The following is a 23,033-nucleotide window of genomic DNA, read 5'->3' as shown; positions in this document are numbered from 1 at the left end:
TCTCTTCAAATAAGTTAAATTTTAATATGCCTGAACTGTGCATTTACATGCATTACAGATCACAGTGGAACTACAAATGTACCAAAAATTTTTTTTACCAGGAACTAAAATGTTTGACATCCTTGACTGTTTATATCTTAAGTGTAATTTTTGCACTTTACACATTCATCCTAGAACCTTTGGCAGGCCAGTTTTTGCCCGTATGTTTGACACCTCTGTTCTACATCAAAGGCAAAAATTACTAGAATTCCCACCAACATAATTTATTTCAGGAGAAATATTTACACTTTTCATCAGTGGATCCACATTACAGACTGGAGCCTTTGTAGCATGGACCAGGTATTCTACAATCAGTTAACGCCATACCTCATATAATCATACTGTTTAATTTCATATTTTGATCTTCTTGATGAACTTGGCATACCACATGTATGATGTTGCTGCACACAGGCCATACCTAAGAAAATGAAATCAGATAATTAAATACAAACCATAGCAGAGAGAGAATGCAATACTGTATCTTAAAAATAAATGTCCCACCTACCATGTCATGATGTACTGCATATGTTCATTCCTCAATGTGATCCTGGTCTGTCCTCCTATTGGTCCACCAGGAATGGTACTGCCTGTTCCACAAAAAGGAAATAAACAGTACTGCATCAAGAAATATAGTCTTAAAGCTTCTGAGAGGAATTTAAGCATCTATTAGTGCTTGAATCAGGTATAGTTTCAATAAGTGTAGTCAGATCAGACGGTGATGTTACCAAAGTCTGCGTCGATAAAGATGGGCTCAGCCCCAGTGACTTGGGCCATGGCGTCCAGGTCTCGGAAATGCCAGCGGTTTCTGTCCACATCGTTATTTGGTACAAAAGGTTTACGGGGTTCTGTCAGCCTGACGACTCCAACCACCTCCACCTCATGTTCCACCTGCGCACAGACAGGACATCATACCTTTATTTTGACTTCTCTTAACAAAGCTTCATAACAGGTACTAACAGTGCATTAGTGCCGGTGTGTCTGCATCTGTAGGTACAAACCTGTCCCTTCATCCTGGTCTCAGGTCTTATCTTCTGCCTTGGGACGTATCCTCTGTTCACTAGGATTGTGATGCTGCAGATATGAAACCATCAATCAGTTACTGGTGTAGTAAACGGTATCAAGTCTTGGTTCAAGCCCTGTAATAAAGCTCAAACATATTCTTGTGCTTCCCTTTTCTAATCCCATTTTCTCCTATTTTATACTTTTGTTGTGCATTAAACTTCTTGCTCTGTTGCATTTTTCTGACAGCTTTAGTAACTTTTCAGTTTTTCATCTCCTTCCCATACGGTGAAAACCATGTATCTGTGTGAGAATTCTGGATGTTTGTGATAAACTGAAGGATGAAGCGTTTCCTTTGTGAGTTTCAAATACTCCCAAGTGTCATGTATTCACTGGACAATGCATTATTGCAAAGCTCATGAAAAGGTGACTTAGATACATGGTCCTCGCAGGACATTGAAGCTACAAACATGAATTTTCATACACTGCTATGCATTAAACTACTAGCAGTATATAAAGACATGTATGCAACGGTAAAATAAATCTCAAAACATCATATAAGGTATAAAGGGACCACTTTACTTTCGCTGAATTTACAGTTAGAATCATAAATATTTAACCCCCTGAAGATTTTAAAGATTTATCAATAAAAGTTCAGCTTTGAATGACTTCTTAATGAGTTGAGTAATATATAAAGTCAACAAAGAAAATGTGTGATCAAGTATTTGAGTGTAACAGTATATTTACGTAGTTAAGATAGCTATGTCATAATTCTTCAGCCTCTAATGTTTTTAAAGCTTTCTGACAGTTTTATGTCCTAAAATGGAGGTGAACCATTATGGAAGCGTATTGCATTCTCACAAAAAATAAAATTCAGCTCTGTTTTTCCGAATTAACAAGATAATTATCTCATAATTACGAGAAAAAAATAAGTTTAAAAAAATTTGGTTCTGTTTTTACAAGATTATCTCATTAATTCAGAAAAACAGCCAAATTTTTTTTTTTTACTTATTTTTTCTTGTAATTACGAGATAATTATGCCGTTAATTTGGAAAAACAGAGCCGAATTTTTTATTTTTTGTGTGAATGCAGTATGCTTCCGTAGAACCATTACTAAACCTTTGGGAACTCTATACTGATCCTTCATTTGCTTCAACTGTGATGTATATATGAACCCCATCCACAAGATATACAAGGTGAGATGTGATCATGGAAAAGACAAAGGAACTTCCACAAAAGAGAGAGGAGATAATTTCATCACACCTGAAGGGCCTTGGGTGTAAGGAGATTTCCAAAAAGTCTAACAATCCAAGTGACACAATTGGGAGAATTCTAAGGAAGTTTTAAAGTTCTGGAACTGCCACAGTACTTACTGGGAATGTTTAGTAGAAGGTATAAAAGCTCCTCAATTTCCTCAAGGATCAATAAAGTTCTATCTAATCTAAAGGATGCTGAAAGTACTGAAGCTGGGGGTTAAATCATACTGCACATGCATGTGCTGAAAGAGTTAATGTTTTTCATTTCAAACTTCAAAGTTAAGTCAACTTCTGTTGTAAACATAACTAAAATATGTATCAATAATTATTTTTGCTCTTTAATGATGTTTTATTGCCATTATCTTTCATTTATATCACTGAAATGTTTTTTGAGGTGAAGGGGTTGAATATTTCTGATTGCAGCTGTACATATTTTCATTGGTGTAATGGATACTTTTCCCATCACTGATGCATTTTAAGATCTAAAAAAGTGTTTCTCAACTGGTGGGTCGCAACCCAAAAGTGGGTCACAAGCCCGGTTTCATTGGGTTGCGGGCCTTTGGGCAAAAAAATTTATGTAGCTGAGCGCTGTCCATTCACACTCCCCAACAGTAGGTGGCGATAATGCACTATAATGCTAATTGACACCAGACTTTTCACAACATTAAAGAAGACACACATTTCTATTCCTATCATGGTGAAACTCAGGTATGACGACTACATCAGATATAGTTTTACCTACATAGATGACAAAAACCTCAGTGTGTTTAATTTTTGAATAAGTGACTGAATGCACTTTTAATGTTTAACTGAGTGCAAATTTTTGGTTCTGGTTAAAATGTACCTAATTTAGTATTAAAGGATATAGTTCCATATTTAGCATCACCACCTGCTGGTCAGTTTGGGTTATCATCAAACTAGTCTTCTGTGTTTTCATTCTGTATTATCTCAGGTTCAAAACACCATCTTTTTATTAAATACATTTTTAGAATAAGTTTAACTGTTATCACTTCAGGACAAAGCTTGTCAATAAGGGGTGATAGTGAGTCCTGAAGCCAGACCAGTTGAGAACTACTGATCTAAAGAAATACCCGACTGCAATTCACTCAGCTGTTCATCTGTTTTGTGCCCTACCCCAGGTCTGTGCAGCGGAATGGGGTGATAACGTTGGCACCCGTCTCTCCGCTTGAGGTGAGTCTTCCAGCCTCTCTGGCCTCTTTGTCCGGGTCCACTGGTGAGCGGGGCAATATATATAACTCCTGAGAGTGGTCGTACTGTCCACGCACTTTCACCCTCCTGTACTCTAGGTGTTTCAGCTCCAGAGGACTGAGGAGAATCCAGGTAGAAGATTATCAACTAGAGGACACATACTGAAGGTGTTGATCTCAAAAGAGAAAAACAGTTACAGAAAATGTGCAGATGAAGCCAAATAGGCAGTTTATTTATTTACAAATAGAACAAATATGTCACATTTAATCTGAAAAGAAGATGATGAAATATGTAGTAATGAACAGGTAAACATTTTTGTCTCAATTATTGGAAAAACTTACAATTTGTTCATATTTTTACTTACATATGGGTTGAGCTCAGGGAATCAAGATAATTAGCAAGAATTACAGTATATCATTATAGATAAGACAAAAATAATTGTTATTTTTACATTCTGATGCAAAAATTAGGAAAAGTTAGACCTTAATTATCAATAGGTCTTTAGATGATCAACATTCAGTGGGTTAACCTTCTCCAGATGAACAGAACTTTTATATAAATACCACACATGCTTTTAAATGGAGCAATATGTTGAGTTTCAGCTCTTGGCTGTAGATTTGTACAACTGACTTAAGTACAGATAACATTTGTATCACTTCCTGAAAATGGTTCCTGTGGAATTGTGATCTCTTTGGAGGCGAGCATGTACATGTTAACAGGATGAAAATGAAAAAAAAGACTAATGTCACCTAAGTTATATTAGAAGCTTCTACAGGAGAATTACAGGATTTTTTTTTATATATATAATTTCATGGTTTGTAGTTCTTTATTATGCACCGATGACACAATATAGAGCAGCACATAGAATACAAATACTATTTTTGACATATATTATTTCAGTATGTGTAATGATGAAAACCTAAAAACATAATTTGTGCCATTTGTTACATGTATGTGGCTCATTTTGAACAAGAAATGAATCAGTAAACCATAAAACACTGAAGTCATTGTATAACAGGAGTAAATCAAATGCAAAATGTGAGTGGACTTACTCTATGGGCAGAGGAATGGGCTCTGCAGTAGTGAGTCGTCTCAGGTCGTTAATCAGCTCCAGCTTCCACTGACGCCGTTTCACCTTTAAAGAACACAGAGGGTCAGTTTTCTCAAGATTTTCTCAATCTTGTGAATATACAATTCTTTTTATTTATACTACTGTTATCATTTCTTGACCATTAATCTTGATATTTTGTTGGAAATTGTCACAGTCTCTACATGTAATGAAAAGTGTCTGATTACATGTTTAATTCCATCTGTAAGATCAAGTAAAAGGTAAATAAGCTGTACCTGCCATGTCCCAAGGCCAAATGTGGTGGCAGGAATCAGCAGCAGGAACCATTTGAGGAAAGAGTCTTCACCTTTCTGTGCTCCAGTGACTGTGGAGCTGGACTGTCGGCCAAAGTTAATGAACCTGCCTGCAAAGGTACACAACCCAGAAGAGAAAGTCAAGACTGTGCCTTTTTTTTTTTATTGAATTTGTGAAAAATAAAAAACTCTCAACAAGGATATAATATAGTAATACAAATGAACATAAATAAAATAAAGTACAAAAGTCATGGGGATATGTGGGGCAAGAGCAAAAGTACATGCAAATGCAATACAGTGCAAATCATTAGGCATTTTAAATTAACATATAGGAGCAGAGATGCAACAGAGAAGACTTTTTAAATTAAAATAATAAGTAATGAGCAATGTTCTGGCTTATTTTCATAGGCAGTTTTGTTTTTTTCTAATTTTCTTACAGACAAGACAAACATTTTAAATTTGTTTGTAAATCCAGAAAAGGAGAGCTTGTTATTTCTCCATTTCGCACAGTGGATATGATATTTACCCAATAATAAAATTATATTTATGATATCTGAAACAGATGAGGCCAAATTATCCATATATATATCCTGTGTCATTCCTCTGTGTAGGAGCACTTTCAGTAAGTCAGCCTGGTCAGTGAGGAGTGCTAGTGAGTGGAACTCAGTACCTGAGGAGGTTAAACTGCTTACAACATACAAGGCCTTCACAAAAAAATGAAAATGTGGCTTATCAACACCTACAGCTGCCAACACTAAAAGACAAGCCTGTTGTGATGTTTTGATGTTGTGATCAAATGTTGTCGTGACATGTTGTGATGTCTTATTCTCTTTTAATTGTATAGTAAGTGTTCAAATATGTATCTTGTATTATATTGTACAGGTATTGTGTGTTTTGTGCTCCCTTAACAGTCTGTTATGTATATGTTATTTGTTACATTAGTGCCCTATCAAGTGTCTGACCATATCTTTCTCCTGTAAATGGTTTTTTTTTTTTTTTTTTTTTTTTTTTTTTTTTTTTTACTGCCTTTTTAAAACTTGGCCAGGGGACTACAGATGAAAACTAGCCCTCTGGCCAATTCTGGCTTTTTTTTAACCATGTGTTTTATGAAATTGCATTGTCCCCTTTCAAATAAACTAAACTATAAACTATAAAAAAAAATAATATGATTTAATTCAAAACATGGACTACAATTAATTTTTAGTGAAATCCATTTTTTTATGTCTGACCAAAAACAGTGTGATGCAGGATATAAGAAAAATAAGTGTTCTAAGGTTTCATCACTAGTAATGCAGAAGGAGCATTGACCCACCTCAAACTTAAATCTTTTCTTAAGGAACTCTGCTACAGGATAAATCCTGTTTATGATTTTAAAGTGAGTTTCTTTAACCTTTGGCAAGATTGGCCATTTCATAAATTTAGAGTGTGCTTTGTTCAATGTACAAGATGTTAGCGAGGTGGGTCTCTGCCATCTGATCTCTCTGCAATAATCATGATACAACCTTGACTTCAAAACAGTACTAATGAATCTATTGTTACATTTTCTTTCAAACAGATCACATTCACAAATTAATATTTTTGGTAATGTCAAGACTGTATCTGCTCCATTCAAGAGTCATACATGGATAACAATGAATATTTACAGTCTGCATTTTTACCTTGAGCATGTTTAAAGAGAGGCAGCCTGCTCAGGAGGAATGTCCTCTTGATGAAAATGACATGAGTCTGTGAAAACATTAAATTCAGCCCAAAGCAGAAAGTTATAAATTGCTCTATTATATGACTTTCACCAACCAGGCTTAAAGTTATTGAGAGATATCGGAAAACGCAGCGGTATACTTACGTGGTTTTTCAGTGTTTTAATCGCCCTGCTGGAATAAGTTAGGACTGATTTTAGAGACGCCATCGCAATCCAAAAACTGGAAGAAAAACAGATGAATACTGGTCAAACAGTCAACCCTGACAGATACATAACTGACATGTTTGTAATCGAAGGGGGACTGATTTTACTGTTACCACTTCCGGTTTGGTGACACTCCATCCTGTTTTTTTTTTTTTTTTTACCCACGTGTGTACATGGTAGAAGTGTGTATTTTATTCAAACTAAACCTGTTTCATTCGTAGATATGGACCTCGCCGCTAAGGATTCTTTCATCCAAAAATTCGCAAGCAAAGCCTTTTCTCAACGAGACCAGGAAGCGAAGAAGAGACCATTTGGTAATGTTAGCTAACTCGGCTAACAGTCATTTACAGTCAGTTAGCTCTGGATAATATTTACTCTTCTCTATGTTTTCAAAATGTCAGAAGTGCTACCATAACTGTCTTATTTAATCTAATTTTCTTTTAAACTATCAATCGTGGTCAACTATTGAAATAAATTGATATAATTAATTAGATTTAATTTATTAATTTTGGGGGTGTTTGGGTATGGCTGTAACATGGGCAGTTGTAAATCCACCATTTCCACCTATATGGAAAATGATAGGACTTCAGTGTTGATCTTAGATTGTTGACCCATTTAGTTCTTTATCCCACAAGGCTATGTATCAAAGATGTAAACAGACACATGAAATTAGACGAATTTTGAGGCAAATAATAATAATAATAATAACAATAATAATAAAAGACTTTCTTCCAAAGACTGTAATTTGTTTAGTAGTGATACAAGTGTAGATCAAATTATATTACACTATGAAAGTGTCTTTCCCCTGCAAATTCTAGTTCATTCTGCTACTGGGCCGATGATTCTAGTATTTTAATGTCACTATCCTTCATTTCAATTAAAAAGGGTTAAAATTTGAAAATGAAGTTCTTTTTAATCTATTTTAAGGGAATGTTTGAGGCCAACAAACATGTCAGTGTGGTGACAACTTCTACTGATCGTATTTTAATATCTTGCCTTTGAACTAATAATGGAATGGAATGTCATTGGTCTAACTGTATAGATAGATACATATACTTTATTCAAGCCAATCTGGGAAATTGCAGTTCATTTGGATAATTGTGTCCATCCAGTCAACCTCAAGGTGGTGTAAATTTCTCATTTATTTGTGGTAATACCATTTGATATTTTCAGTCAGGTGGATTCAGTCTTAAAAATAATTTTAAAATATTCAAAAATTCTGAGAATGTTACTTCAAATTGACATGAAACCAACATTAAACAAAATGTACTTTGGAATAAACTTGATATATTCTTTAGAGCAAGTTTTGAATTGCTCACATTGCCAACTCCTACTGATGCATGACCATTTTACAGCTGCTAAACAATAGCTGACAGGTGTGTTGGGTAATGACATTTTAAAAACATGTTGTAACCGTCTTACATGCACCTAAGAAAACTTTACATATTTAAAGAAAATGTGAATTGTTTTAAAACCATACCTGGTTTGCCCTACTTGGAATGAACTCAGGTTGTAGAAAATATGGATGTGTATTCACTGTATTATCTAAGAATCAAAAAAAAGTTTATTGATTCACAAAATAATCATGGTTCTGTTTGAGATTTTGTTGTTCTTTTTCATGTTGCTAGTTTCCCAGTAGTTGTTGCTACTGTCTTTTCTGCTGGTTAATGACAAATGTATGTGTTTTTAATTACACAGTACATTTAAAGGGTAAAAATGATACTGGTCCTCCAAAGAAGAAGAAGAAGAAATGTAAAAAGAAGCATTTCAAAGAAAAAGGCAGTGATGAGAAGAATCCTACTCCGACACCCCAAAAAAAGTCTGCACCTAGTCCAGCAGCTCAGAAAAGCCCAGCAACAACAAAACCTAGTGGACCGAAAGCGAAGAGTGTAAATGGAGAGGCAGCACACACAGTCAAAGGTACAGGCTTTTCGAAGAAGTTGGTCCAAGTTCAGTAATGGTTTATGTTACCAGAACTTATTGCAAAATATTTTCTAACTCACATTTTGTGTGTATGATTTCTTTTTTTTTTTTTTTTTTTTTTTTTTTTTTTCAAAGGAGGAAATGCAGAGAAGTTTTCTGCAGTGGATGTTCTACGCAAGAGACTCCAAGAAAAGATTGAAGAGTCCAGAGGGCAGGTATGTAATTTTTAAAGATATACAGGGTTCCCGGGGGGTCTTAAAAAGTCTTAAAAGTCTTGCATTTACAAATCTACCTTTAATGCCTTAAAAAAATCTTTAAAATGTATTAAATTTGGTATGGTAGGTCTTCAGTTATGTTGCCATAAACTTTTTCGCTGTATTGTGTTTAAATGTGTCTGGGAAATGTCCGAGCCGCAAAGAAAGTAACGTTAGTGTACTCAGTTCCACCTGTTCCAACCTGATAATTTATATTGAAATCAGGAACTAATTAATGCTGACTTTGCTGCCCCTGGTGTGAAATGACTCGAACGGTGGGAATCAAGGCATTGGAGTAAATAAATATATTTTCCTAAATTCTAGGAGTCACAAATTGTTGCCAGTATGGCCGTGAAATAGGCATTAAATTCTTGAGTAGTCGTAAAAAGTCTTACATTTAACATGTGGAAACCTGTAGGAACCCTGATATAATACAACAGTTCAGTGTTTAAGATGAAAATGAAACTAAAAATTACCCATTTTGTGTTTTTTATGTCGGTTTGAAGAAGCCAGTAGTCAGTTGTAAGTCCTGTAGTACATTTTGCCACTTTTTGATTAAATACTGCATCTTTTTTTTCTACGTACACATCTGTCTCAGGGTCCACCAAAGGATGCACTGGACGACGCAGTCCAGGCAAAGCGAGCAAAACGAAAGCTGGAGCGGGAACGGAAGAAGAGGAAGAGGAAGGAGTTTAGGATGAAGAAACTGGCTGAAGAAAGAGGCCAAGAAACACAACCAGAGATAAAACAGGAGGTAGAAAGCGCCCCGGCTGCAAGCAAAAGAAATGAAACCGCTATTGTGTTCAACAAAATGGAGACTGTAGAAGAGGAATATAAAGACAAAGTACAGAAAAAGAAGGAAAAGAAAAAGAGTCTGAAGGGTCAGTTGACTCCGCTGACTGGGAAAAACTACAAGCAGCTGCTCAGTCGAGTGGAGGCACGCAAGCAGAAGCTGGAGCAGCTGAGAGAGAAAGACGAAGGCAAGGCTCGCGACATGGAGAATAAGATGAAGTGGACCAACTTGCTGTACAAGGCCGAGGGCATCAAAATCAAAGACGACGAGGACATGTTGCGGACGGCGCTAAAGAAGAAGGAGAAGAGGCGCACGCAAAGGAAGAAGCACTGGAACCAACGCAGCGAGCATGTGATCGGGAAGATGCAGCAGCGGCAGGACAAGCGACGAAAGAACATCCAGAAACGACAGACAGCCAAAACAGAGAAGAAGAAAACCAAAGCAAGGAAGAAGGGCCGAGTCCTGCCTGAGGACTTGAAAAAGGCAGCAGTTTAGAGCAACAAATGTGTGTCATGTGGTATTTCATTAACGACCACCCAGATAATTAATGAATTCAGCCTGTTTTAGGACAATCATAGTCCTACTGCTGTGTGGATTAATTGTACTATCATTGTTCTCCAGGAGTAAAGTGACTGGTGTTATTGTTAATAAATATGACCCATCATTAAACACGTATAAGAATCTTTGATATGAGATGTGCCACAGTTAGAATCTGTTGTTCCTCGAGTACTGTATAAGGAAAATACTGATTTTTTTTTTAATACATTAGTTTAATAAATAGGAAGGACAGTGAAATTGTAGCAAATTAAGCCACCATACTGAAGTTATAAATACTGTCGAAGTAGTACTGGAAATTGCTGTACTTTTTTGTGGGCTGCCATTTTTTGAAAGCACTGATAAAAAAAATTGTCATAACCAACAACAGATGGATATTTTTATAGTAACATGTTTTATGATCTTGCAATGAGAACATTTGCATGGCTTTGTATGTGTATTAGTTGGACAAATCCATATGATACATAAATGTTATTGAAAGGTCTCATATTTTCATATCTCTAAATGAAAGTGCAGACAATGCATGTGAAAGACTCAACAAATTCATTTTATTTAATAGAAATGTTAAAATTCCTATTCTACGTAAATCCTCGTATTAACTGCTCTATGACTTTCACTCTGAACTTATACAAATGTTTTTTCAACAGCAGATGGCGTCATTTTTTTAGGTGAAATCAATCCACTCAAGGTGCTGATATTAAAAAAATGTAATATCAGGGCAAAATATGTGTGGAAAAATACAAAAACAAAAAATTAACACGCTGGTCTACTTTTTTTAAAACTGATTAAATGGGTTCAATCTATATACTAACGTGGAAAACAAGTGACAAAAGTACTGGTTTGCCGATGTTTTCAATGTATATGATAAAATGTTATTATATATTACATATGTATTGGTTAATGTACATTTATATAATACATTTCAAAATCTTCCACTAGACAGAACCTGAAAATTGGACAGACTGTTTAGAAGTAGATCTCTAAGACGAACATTGCTTATGAGTAAAACCCATTCTCTCATTAAGTCTCAGGATTTCACATTTTGACCCAAAACTAACTTGGAAACTAGAGCCAACCAACATTTTTGACATTTTTTTTTTTTTATTAGTGAATCAAAACATGGTAAAGTTTCACTACTTTCATCCTGGAGACATTTACTTACACACCAGTGTAACTTGGAGAAATAATGTTCTTAAATGGCATATTTCTGAATTTTAATATGCAATTTATTGACTTAAAGGTGCGGGAGACCAATTTTTCATCAAATCTGTCAAACCTCAGTCATAGCCTAAGTATCGTGAATCCACAAGTCTTTCTGTGATTACTCACCTGAATCTCTTGCATTACAGTGTAAAAACTATGAAGGCTGATACTGAAGGGCTGATTTTTGATGGAATAATTAAAACTTCTGCATTGGCATATGGTTAGATATGAAACTGGTCAGGGATTCGGTTTATGCTTTAATTTTCTCTTCAGGCAGACTTATTACAGGTGGAATGGTGCAGATGATGACATGGATAGGATGATTTAAATTCAGATCTGCATCTGTCCAGTCTGTGCATTTAAGTCTTTGTTACTTCTTCAGGCCGCATGCTCCACGTCAAACAAAGGGAAAAGAGGATGGGCTAGGCCTGATCCTTCCTCTTAAATGGTTGGGTGCGGCCTGATAGGTGAGGCGAGGTCCTGCCCCTCCCCAACCAGGAAGTGGAGTTTTTAACAACGGTGAACAATTTCGAAGTGTCATCCACTATAAACAAACCATGTGTTTACAAACAGAGCCGGGAGGTAACTCGGGCATCTTTGGAATTTTGTCGCAACGTGCATTATGGGAAGCGAAGGCTCGTGCAGCCACCTGACAGCAGCAGCTGGAACAGACACAATGCAGAAACAGCAGGAGCTCCATTCCCTCTATGCATATTCCTCCAGCCGTTTCCGCATTTCAGCCGTTTCCGCGTTGTGTTTGTTTCATCCATATAATATCATATGGTTGCGCTGCTGCTGTCAGGTGGCTGCACGAACCTCCATTTCCCACAATGCACATCGCGACAAAATTCCAAAGATGCCCGAGTTACCTCCCGGCTCTGTTTGTAAACACGTGGTTTGTTTATGGTGGATGACACTTCAAAATTGTTCGCTGTAATGTAAGAGATTCAGGTGAGTAATCACAGAAAGACTTACAGATTCATGAGACTGAGGATATGACTGAGGTTTGACAGATTTGATGAACAATTGGTCACGAAAGTCTCCTGCACCTTTAAAATAAGCATATTGAAAGATTATCTATAAAATTACAGTTTTTCTCAATTTCAATACATTTTTTGATATTTGAATTCCAGTTTCCACACCTCAGACATGGCTGCACTCATTGACACAATAAACTCAGATTTACACTACATGCAAATGAATAAATGAGAGGAAGTATGGTGTGAGAGCTGCAGAGGACAGTTATAACCCATAAAGACCCAGTGATACTTTTGTGTCAGTTCCCAAATGAATTTTTCTCTATAGCTAACCTTTATGAGGTGATTTATCAACATTTACTGCAATACTATCCTCTATATTTTATATATAATTATTGAAGTTTCCTCTCCTGCGCTGGGATTGTCAAAAGCCCAAAGTGATTCAGTAGCTTTTTGTGCACTAATAGCTCATTGTATGATTCTCTTTAGGTGGAAGGAACCTCTGACACCCACTTCTGTGCAATGGGTGCATGATTTACTTTTTAAAGTTGGAAAAGATTAAGTTTTCTGTTCGTGGACAAATTAATTTCTTTTATCAACAGCTGAATCCTTTTTTCTGTACCGTCAACATGAGTGTCCTGCTGTCTCCTATGTCCTCTTGATGGAGAAATTTGTTGTTAATATACTATATGTTATATTAACTCTTAATCAGCGCTGAGCATTGTAAAGAGGAGTTGATAACATTATTATTTTGGTTTTTTTTTGTTTTGTTTTTTTTTTTTTGGGTTTAATAGGTCTGTAGGTTTGTTGCATATATATTGTTACGCCCCGGCTAGGGGACCCTAGGGTGCAATATGAATAGTGTTGTCACCTTTCCTCACTCCCAAGCCACAGAGAGAAACTCTGGACACGGGTTGTGCAAGTTTAACAAAAAAGTGATTTATTTACAAGGTGCAACATAAAGACATTGAAAACTAGACATAAAGGCAACTGAAACTTCGGGGTGGGCTCTGGCCAAAACAACAAACAAAACTGCACTAATGAGAAATTAAGCTGTCCTGCAAAATAAAGAAACCAAAATACAAGGTCTAACCTTGCTTACCAAAAACAGGAGAAAACGAGATAAAACAAACATGGCAGCCCACCCCTACTTCTGAACAGGACCGCTGGCGGAATGAAGGCGGGGTTGGGAGTAGAGGAAGAGCGACAACTGTCCGGCCCAGCTCCGCGGTCTTTAAAGGTCCGCCTCCAGCCGCTGCTCCAATCACAGGGGAGAATCTGGCTCGGCACCTGCAACATATAATCCACTCACGCAAGAAAAAGTGGACACACCCACAGAATGACACTCAGACCCACCAATGGGTCGTAACTATATATATATCACAGTAGAGATTGAAATCCAGTAGGATTCGTAATCCTACTAGGACAGATAGGAATTTTAGTTTGTCCTAGGACAAACTGAAATCCTATCTGTCCTAGGGTTAGGGTTAGGGTTGGGTTAGGGGTTAGGGTTAATCTTCAGATCCTAATTTCTTGTAGGATTTCAGTTTGTCCTAGGACAAACTAAAATTCCTATCTGTCCTAGTAGGATTACGAATCCTACTGGATTTCAATCTCTACTGTGACATATATATATATATATATATATATATATATATATATATATATATATATATATATATATATATATATATATATATAGATAGATAGATAGATAGATAGAATTTTTTTTTTGTATTGTGTCTGTGTGGTTCCTTATGTCTAAGTATATGCTTATATAAATGTATAATTCAAAAAAAAAAAAAAAAGACTATCCTCTATATTTTGTTTATTTTTTTTTTTCAGTTAAAATCAAGTATTTTCCTGTATTTAATTTGCTGATCGTGTAGATGTTCATAAAAGCTCAGAGAAAATTCAAAGATTATCATATCAAAACAGAGAAAACTGAAGAAAAAATTAAATTTTTTTAGCAAAAATATCAATAACTGAATGTAAAACCAAGTGTCTTCATCCACTGACATTGATCAAACACCATTGGTTTTACTGGTGAATCGATGTTGTAGAAGATGACAGTGTTTCCACGGTAACTACAGAGCCTCTGAACATCCAAATGGGTCATATCTGATGACCACAAAAAGATGACAAACTGTATTTTACACCAATTATTGACATGTATTGATAGGATTAGTGAATCAACAGGTATTAAACAGTTTAGATGCTATTGGTTGATGGTGGATGTTTGGGTCTTTATGGGTTAAAATCCTTCTCGACTAATGGCACACAGTTGATGAGGTGAAGGAGTGAGGGTGAAGCCCACTACTGGAGTCAGATCCAGGTCATCTTCTGTGACTCCAGGTGGAGGGGTGAAACGAAAACGCTGCAGCAGGGAGGTGACGAATAGGAACAGCTCCATCTTGGCCAGACTCTCTCCAAGACACGCCCTGCGACCTGCATGATTGGAGATGTCAACATGATCAGATCTGTTCAGTAGGTAAATATCTCATTTCGTAATGAACAAAACCCTGCGTGAGTTGTTTACCGGCAGAAAAGGGTATGAAGGCATCTCTCCTGATAAATTTACCATCTTTATCCAGAAAGTGAGAAGGGTTAAAAGTGTGTGGGCTCTCCCATTCACTTTCATCATACAGGACAGAAGTAAGAAGCGGAAACACAGCTGTCCCCTGTTAGCAAAAAAAGAAACACACATAATGTATTTTGTCTTTGAAGTTTCAGTAGACAGAAGTTTTAGGCATCTTTGAGCAAAAAATACATAACCTTCCAGCATATTGTGATTCAAATGGTCTGGGAGGGAAGTAGACTGCTGCCCCTTCTTTGGGCTTCAGAAAATTTGGTCCATTGTACAAGGTTTAAAGCAGGGGTCTCAAACATGCGGCTCGGGGCCCAAATGCAGCCCGCCAAAGGTTCCATTCCGGTCCCTGGGATAAATTTGCAAAGTGCAAAAAATTCCACAGTCAAGGCTGTGGAACTCATTTTAGTTCAGGGTCCACATACAGACCAATATGATCTACAGTCAAATAATGACCTACAAAGAATAATGACTCCATATTTTCTTCTCGGTTTAATGTGAAAAGAATACTATTATACTATGCCTATACATAATGACAACTTCAAATATTTGTCTTTGTTTTAGTGCAAAAAATAACATTAAATTTTGAAAATATTTACATTTACAAACTATCCTGTAACAATAAAATGTGAATAACCTGAACAAATATGAACAACCTGCAATGTCTAAAGAAAATTAAGCACAATTTTAACAATTTTCTACCTGTTACTAAATATTTAGTGTCTTTGTAGATCCAATCCATAATGCACATGTAGAAATGATAAGATGGTGCATCATATTGTTAAAATTGCCCTTATTTTTCTTAAAGAAATTTCAGTTTTTTCAGGTTTGGAAAGTTTATAAATGTAACAATTTTCATAATTTAATGTTTTGGTTTGGTTTGGGTTTTTTTGCACTAAAACATTGTCATCATTTATACCTTATTATGCTATTATTTTACTGGTCCGGTCCACTTGAGATCAAACTGGGCTGAATGTGGCCCCTGAAAGAAAATGAGTTTGAGACTCCTGGTTTAAAGGCAGATAGCTCAATACTTAATAGTCTATGATTGACAGCTGTGATTACCAATCATTGGTCAGATTCTATTAAGTGTGACCTGGACATGACTCTACTGCTAGACTCTGTTCACATAAAAGTCCATAACAGCCAGGAGTGCTGTAAGATCATCTATAGTTATTACCCCGCCCCCTGAAGGGAGGCAAGAGGTATTGTTTCTGGTTTGGTGTCTTTGTTTCTTTGTTTGTTTGATTGTTAACATTCTAGCGGCAAAAGTATTGGTTTCATTCATACAAAGTTGAATTTATCGATTGCCAGTGACCCAGAACAGATGTGATTACATTTTTGGAAAAGTAGGTCAAAGTTAAATTTTCTATGAATTCTTAAAATCTTTTTTTTTTTCCCCATTCACTTATAATGGGTGAAATTTCACATGTCTGTAGCAGCAAAACTATTGGTTGAATTCATACCAAATTAGGTTTATAGATTGCCCATCACCAAGAATAGGTGTGGTTATATTTTGGGAAAAGTAGGTAAAAGTTCAAATTGTTAATGAGTTTAAAAAAAAAAAAAAAAAAAAAAAAATTCTCCCATTTACTTATAATGGGTGACATTTCAAATGTCTACAAAAACATAAATTTTGTTTCAATTTACTTTAAACTTGGCACATATATAGAGGCAATTGATATGCTGACATGACGACAGTTGGACTGATGCCAAAATAAGCAACAATATGTGCGAGGGGCGGGGTTTGTTGTGCCTGGCACCACTTGTATTTAGTTTTTATTATTATTATTATTATTATTATTATTATTTGGACTGAGAAGAGACAACTGGAGGAGAAAAATATATATTTTCAAATTGTTTTGTTTTTTTCCCCCCTGATTTCAGGTCAGAAAACACATATTTTTGCCTCACTACTGCCCTCTAATGTTCATAATTGGAGACAAGTTTTGAATTTTAAACTACAAATAGCCCCTTTAAAGACAACATCAGTATTTTCATCCTTTACAAAAAGAAGATGAGAATGATAACAGCATTTATTTTTAAGCTTTTACTTCATAGATGCAGTGGAGAGACGACATGTAAGCAGAGAGAGAGAGACAGAGCGATAGATAGATAGATAGATAGATAGATAGATAGATAGATAGATAGATAGATAGATAGATAGATAGATAGATAGATAGATAGATAGATAGATAGATAGATAGATAGATAGATAGATTTTATTGATCTACAGCAGCATGACAACAGTAAAAATAGAATTTAAGAATAAAAATAGAATACAAGAGCAAATCCACTATTCATAATAAATTAAATAAAAAAAACCCTCACCTAACTCTACTGGGTGAGTCACAAGGATCCCTGATAGTGGAATTTCTGTATAAATTTGGAATACCTCTTTGATGAAGTAGCCCTGAAAGGTGACATCTCGGCTGGTTTTGAGAGGAATGGACAAGGGGGCGATGTTTGCATATCTCTGTGTCTCATGGATGACAGCATCAGTGTAAGGCATCATCTTCCTGTCCTCTACACGGACCTGTCGACTTCCAACCACACGATCCACCTCCTCCTGGACCTGATCTGGACACAGATATTAAGTCAGATTGATCTAATTAACATATATGATATCAGAGCTGTAAAGTCCATTTACTAGTTGATGTTTCTCTGTGTTTCTTCACCTTGAATATGAGGATACTTGGCCATTAAAAGCAAACACCATCGAAGTGTACTCCCTACAGTATCGGTTCCAGCTGCAAACAGATTTGTCACACTATAGAGCAGGTTTTCATCATGATACTGTGAATCCATGATGTTGGACTCCTACTCAAAAAAAGAAGAAGAAAAATGATTATACTCTACTTCAGTGTACTGGTATTCTTTGTTCAATATCAAGAGCAAAGAAGTGAATTGTCTGGAAATGGATATTTTACCTCCAGACTTTGTTTACGGATCAGGAATACATCAACAAAGCCTCTGCAAATGTCAGGATTCAGAGTCTCCTTCAGATCTGCTATTATCCTTCTCATCTCCTCTTTGTTCACCTCTGTATTGTGCATTAAGTCCCTCCAGTTTTTCAGCCAACGGCCCAGCCAAGGAACCACATTGTATATCTGTGATGGAGCAAAAACAGTCAGATTAATGTTTATTTATCAACTAAAACGTACAAAGTATGTAGACAGATTAGCAGAAAGTATTTTTAACTTTTCATTTATTCATAACAGATTAGCCAAACATGGCAATATGAAACAATATGGCACGATACAATGCGGTACGGTACGGTACGGTACGGTGCGGTACGGTATGGTACGATACAATACGATCCACTTTTTTTGTCCCCTTCAGGAAATTTCTGTTGGACCATAGCATGACCTCACAGCTCAAAACACTATATAATGAGACAAATTAAAGCAGCAGCAGCACAGGTCTAGGTCATAACATATTGAAAATGTATTATCTTTTTATTTACGTGAGATTTCAACTTGCAAAATTAAATAATTTAGAAGATTAGTCAACCTTTATAATGAAGAAACAACAGCTTTATCCATCCAAATAATCTTTATCCATTATTATTAAAATATGCATGCAGTATGTACAGTATGCACGATGCGGCAAATGTAAAAATAGGACCAATGGCTCTGTAGTTCACCAGAATGTTCTATTAAGACTCAATAACAACTTGAATTTACGAGGTTGTACCATCACTAGAAGTAGGTGGTGCTTTCACTGGAGGATAGCTCAGCTTCCATGATATAAACCGTCAAATTATGGCCCAGTATAAGTGTGATGTTCTGTTGTTGGAAGTAAGCAAAGGGGGCCCTCTGGTGGTCGTAGTGGGTTGCATTTGCGTGTATTTTGTACTTTCGGTGTTGCCGTTGCCAGTGCGGACATTGGACGGAAACAGCAGACACATTTCCTCATCCTGTTGTATGGCAAGAAAGAACGTTTGTCTGTGAGTATTTTATGTTCAGTTGTTATGATAATGAACAGTAGAACCTGTCTCTGATGTGAACTTTTGTTACTAGATTAAAGGACGATATAAATCTTAAGTTTATCTGTAAATGCTAATCGTTAGCATGTCTATGGGTTTTCCCATTTGTGTTAGCATCGAGCTAGCAGTCTTTTCTTATTCATTTGAGTGTATAATCCTGTGTTTATGTGCTGGATAAATGAATGTAACTGAGACATGTTTTGTATGTATGTTACAGTTTTACAGTAAAATCTCAAGTAAAAGCTTTGGAGAGAAGTTTCAGTGTCCGGCTTTCCTTGGGAGGACTGTTGTCTATCTGCCATGCTGATCGCTGTACATACAAGCAGGGGCAGAATAATAAGTAAAGGCAAATTTTTAGTTTTTCAAAAAATTTGTCAAAAATTTAAAAACCCAAATTTGTCAAAACTGTGAACAAACCTCGACATTGTCCCAAGGAAGCTACATTAAAAAATTTGAAATAAATCCAAAGAGTAGTTTTAGAGAAGAAGATTATTGAAATGTAGACATTAGAAACTTTGAGTCTGACCCTTCAAGGTCAAAGGTCATGGATCCAAAAGAAAGTCCAAATAGGATTTCCTATCAGTGCTCAATAGTAACTCTATTGATATCTGTAACCATTTCCATATTATAAGTTATCAAAATATGGCCCACTATAAGTAAAGGCAATTTTTTTAATACTTCAAAAATTCGTCAAAATGCAAAAATCATAATTTCTTAAAACTGTGAACAAACTTTGTAGACATTGTCCCAAGGAAGCCACATATAGAATTTGAAATCCAAGCAGTAGTTTCAGAGAAGATGTTTGAAAAAATTGCTAACAACAATGACCATGGCAATGAAGACAACACCAGACACAACGCCTTCATAATAGCTCATGGCCTAAAAAGGGTAAGTCTGTGATTTGGAAGTCTGCGTCAGCCAGGAAAGTCCAGTACAATACCTGAATGGCAGCTGTTCCAGTCAGATAGATGATCTCATGGTCTCGTTCCACCATGGACTGTAAGAGGGGATCTGTGTATTCAAACCTCTTTCCAAACATAAGAGCTGATATTATGTTAGAAACAGCATAACTGACTATCTGGGCGTTATCAAAGGCTTTACCTGTGAAGAACAAAACCAAGAAGTACAGATGAACTTCATCCCATTCCATGTTTAGAGGTCTGTTGAATAACCGTGTGCACTATTTAAGATTAGTTTACATTACCTTTGTGTTGTTCAAATTCTGTAAGTAAATAGTGGCACTCCTCCACGATTCTTTCTTCACTAATCCTTTTGCCCATCCCAAAATCCTTTAGAGTAGTCAGAGCAAAATGCCTCATTTCTTTCCATGTTTTCCCGTTAGAAAATAGAATCCCTGGAAATAAAAGTGGTCGAGTTATAGTCCTCTCCTCCTCTGATAACACTGGTCTACAATTTTTTATAAATGATTTGCTTCAGACATTAAATGTGCTAAATGTTATGTATTTTAATAAGATAAATTGGAAAATAAATGACAAAAGTGCTGGTTTGCTGATGTTTTCAAGGTATATGATTAAGTGTTATTACACATATATATTGGTTTATGTACATTTATATAATAGTTTTATAAGTCTTCCACTAAATAGAACCTGTAAAGTGAATGTATTCTAATGTGCAGACAGTGTTTTGAAGTAGATCCTGTAGCTCTGAGACAAATATTCCTTTTGAGTCAAACCCATTCTCTCGTTAATTCTTGAATTTCACATTTTGACCCAAGGCTGTATCTTGGAAAGTTCAGCCAACCAGCATTTTTGACTTGATTTTTCTTTATCAGCGACTCTCATGTGGTAAAATTTCATTACTTTTATTCTGGAAGCATTTTCCTTGTAGACCAGTGTAATTTGTCATCTTAGACTGGTTTCTGCTGCATGGGGTCAGTGACCTGTGACCAGTACATCACAGTCCAGTTAATCGGACAAATGGAGTCTGCGTCACTACCGGTGCTGGAACAGCCCATGAAGGAGGCGACATGTCACTGACCATGTTGAGCAGTGACTTAGTACTCGTACATACTGGACAACAGGCTATAACGTAAGTTACTGGACAGAACCACCAGTGTCATACGTGAGCTTTTGAAATAGCTAGCAATGAAAAATCACCACAGGTACCCTTAACCCACGGGTATCTAACTCATCTTAGTTTGGGGGCCACATTAAGCCCAGTTTGATCTCAACTGAGCCGGACCAGCAAAATCACAGCATAAAAGCCAATATATAATGTATAATATATAATATATAATATTAAACAGACTCAAATAATATACTGTTCACATTGCACTTTACCCTTTGCACAGACTCATTCATTGCACTGACTCTCTAAGCACAACAGTCTCCTTTGCACTGACTCCTTTTGAACGGTTAAAGTGTTTTTTACGGTTGTGTTTTTACTACTGTTTTTTTTTTTAAGTTTGTGGATACTGCTGGACCCTGAAAATTTTCCCTATGGGATGAATAAAGTATCTATCTATCTATCTATCTATCTATCTATCTATCTATCTATCTATCTATCTATCTATCTATCTATCTATCTATCTATCTATCTATCTATCTATCTATCTATCATGGCAACTCCAAACTTTTTAACAACTCCAAATATTTTCATAACTTAATTTTTTTAAAAACTAAAACAAAGAGTAAAATTTCTTTTTAAAGCTGGAAAAGATTAAGTTTTCTGTTCGTGGACAAATTAATTTGTTTTTGTCAACAACGGAATCCTTTTTTCTCTACTGTCAGCAAGAGTGTCCTGCTGTCACCTATGTCTTTTTGACGGAGAAATGTGTTGTTGGTTTGCACTGTATTGACTCAGCCCTGAGTATTGTAAAGAGGAGCTGATAACGTTATTTATCTTGTTGCTTTTTTTTTTTTTTTTTGGGGGGGTGGGGTGGGGGGGTTGGTAGGTTTGTTGTATGGTTTGTTTGTATATGTTGTGTCTGTGTAGTCCCCTGTGTGTGGGTACATGTTTGTGTAAATGTATAATTTGAAATAATAAAAAAAGATTTTAAAAAAAATAATAATAACAATAACATTTTTTTAAGAACTAAAACAAAGAGTAAAATTTGAAGTTGTCTTTATTTATAGGCATAATATAGTATTAATTTGTTCCACATTAAACCAATAAGAATATTTGGAGTCATTATTTATAGGTTATTACTTATATTATGCTATTATCTTAAGGTTCGGATCGGAACCTTTGGTGGGCCGGTTTTGGCCTGCAGACCACATATTTGACACCTGTGCTTTCAACAGTTTCATTCCCAAAGCCAGTCAGTCTCTTAATGAACACACACAGTGACTTTGGAGCCTACTTTTAAAAACTGCCCATGAATGTATTATTAGTATCCTGTACTTGCACTTATTTTTTCTTTACCAGCATTATCTTATCTTATATTGTCTTGTCTTAGAATCCAAACATGCTTTAACAGAATGTTAAAAAAATTGCTTTACCGTATCCTTTGGTCAAATCGTCAAATATGGGAGTGATCTCTCTGTCTCTAAAGACTTCAGCATGGTTGACCAGAGCCTGTTTAACTGTGCTGTATCCTGCCAGGACCACCACCTTCTTCAGTCCAACGTAGACAGTAAATACTGAACCATGTGTCTTGGACAGCTAAATAAAAATAAAAATAAAAAAAAGTAATGCATCTCACAGTTTAAACTGTAAAAGAAACAATACATGTTAAAAAAAATAGCACCACTCACATTAAAAAGTGACCAGTCAAGTCTTTTTAGGTCCACCTGGAGCAAGTTACCAATTAGAGGAAGTGGTCTCGGTCCTGGAGGCTCTTGTCTCTTTTTCTTGGAACTGAAGCTGTAGAATAAAAGCTGGAGAATCAACAAACATATGATGGCTATCAACAGAGACACAGTTGTTGCAGAGTAGAAAACACAGTTCAGCATGATTGCAATAACCCAAGAACCTGCTCGGACTGGATTAAAACTACTAATTAGTTTGAACCAGATTTTCCAGT

At 36.0% G+C, this 23,033-nt stretch overlaps 3 protein-coding genes across 3 annotated transcripts; 1 reads left to right on the top strand and 2 right to left on the bottom strand.

Moving 5' to 3' along the window:
• Positions 1-247: 247 nt before the first annotated feature.
• On the bottom strand, positions 248-6,869 carry surf1 (SURF1 cytochrome c oxidase assembly factor). Its single transcript, XM_030150021.1, has 9 exons — positions 6,709-6,869; positions 6,524-6,590; positions 4,848-4,975; positions 4,556-4,638; positions 3,429-3,620; positions 1,038-1,110; positions 765-927; positions 545-626; positions 248-457 (listed from the first exon to the last, which is right to left on the bottom strand). Exons 1-9 carry the CDS (start codon positions 6,769-6,771, stop codon positions 391-393), a joined length of 918 nt encoding a protein of 305 aa, XP_030005881.1. The 5' UTR covers positions 6,772-6,869; the 3' UTR covers positions 248-390.
• Positions 6,870-6,883: 14 nt separating this feature from the next.
• On the top strand, positions 6,884-10,426 carry surf6 (surfeit 6). The gene is made up of 4 exons (XM_030150020.1): positions 6,884-7,082; positions 8,467-8,688; positions 8,827-8,906; positions 9,544-10,426. Exons 1-4 carry the CDS (start codon positions 6,992-6,994, stop codon positions 10,231-10,233), a joined length of 1,083 nt encoding a protein of 360 aa, XP_030005880.1. The 5' UTR covers positions 6,884-6,991; the 3' UTR covers positions 10,234-10,426.
• Positions 10,427-14,671: 4,245 nt separating this feature from the next.
• Positions 14,672-23,033, bottom strand: LOC115430131 (cytochrome P450 2K1-like). The gene is made up of 9 exons (XM_030150024.1): positions 22,765-23,033; positions 22,510-22,672; positions 20,253-20,402; positions 19,989-20,149; positions 17,991-18,170; positions 17,739-17,880; positions 17,456-17,640; positions 15,013-15,154; positions 14,672-14,921 (listed from the first exon to the last, which is right to left on the bottom strand). The coding sequence occupies exons 1-9, from the start codon at positions 22,960-22,962 to the stop codon at positions 14,728-14,730; spliced, it is 1,515 nt and encodes a 504-aa protein (XP_030005884.1). The 5' UTR covers positions 22,963-23,033; the 3' UTR covers positions 14,672-14,727.

The sequence above is a fragment of the Sphaeramia orbicularis genome, chromosome 12 (assembly GCF_902148855.1).
Source record: "Sphaeramia orbicularis chromosome 12, fSphaOr1.1, whole genome shotgun sequence".
Classification (NCBI taxonomy): Eukaryota; Metazoa; Chordata; class Actinopteri; order Kurtiformes; family Apogonidae; genus Sphaeramia; species Sphaeramia orbicularis.
Note: the sequence above shows the minus strand (reverse complement) of the source record. Positions and strands in the feature narration are given on the sequence as shown.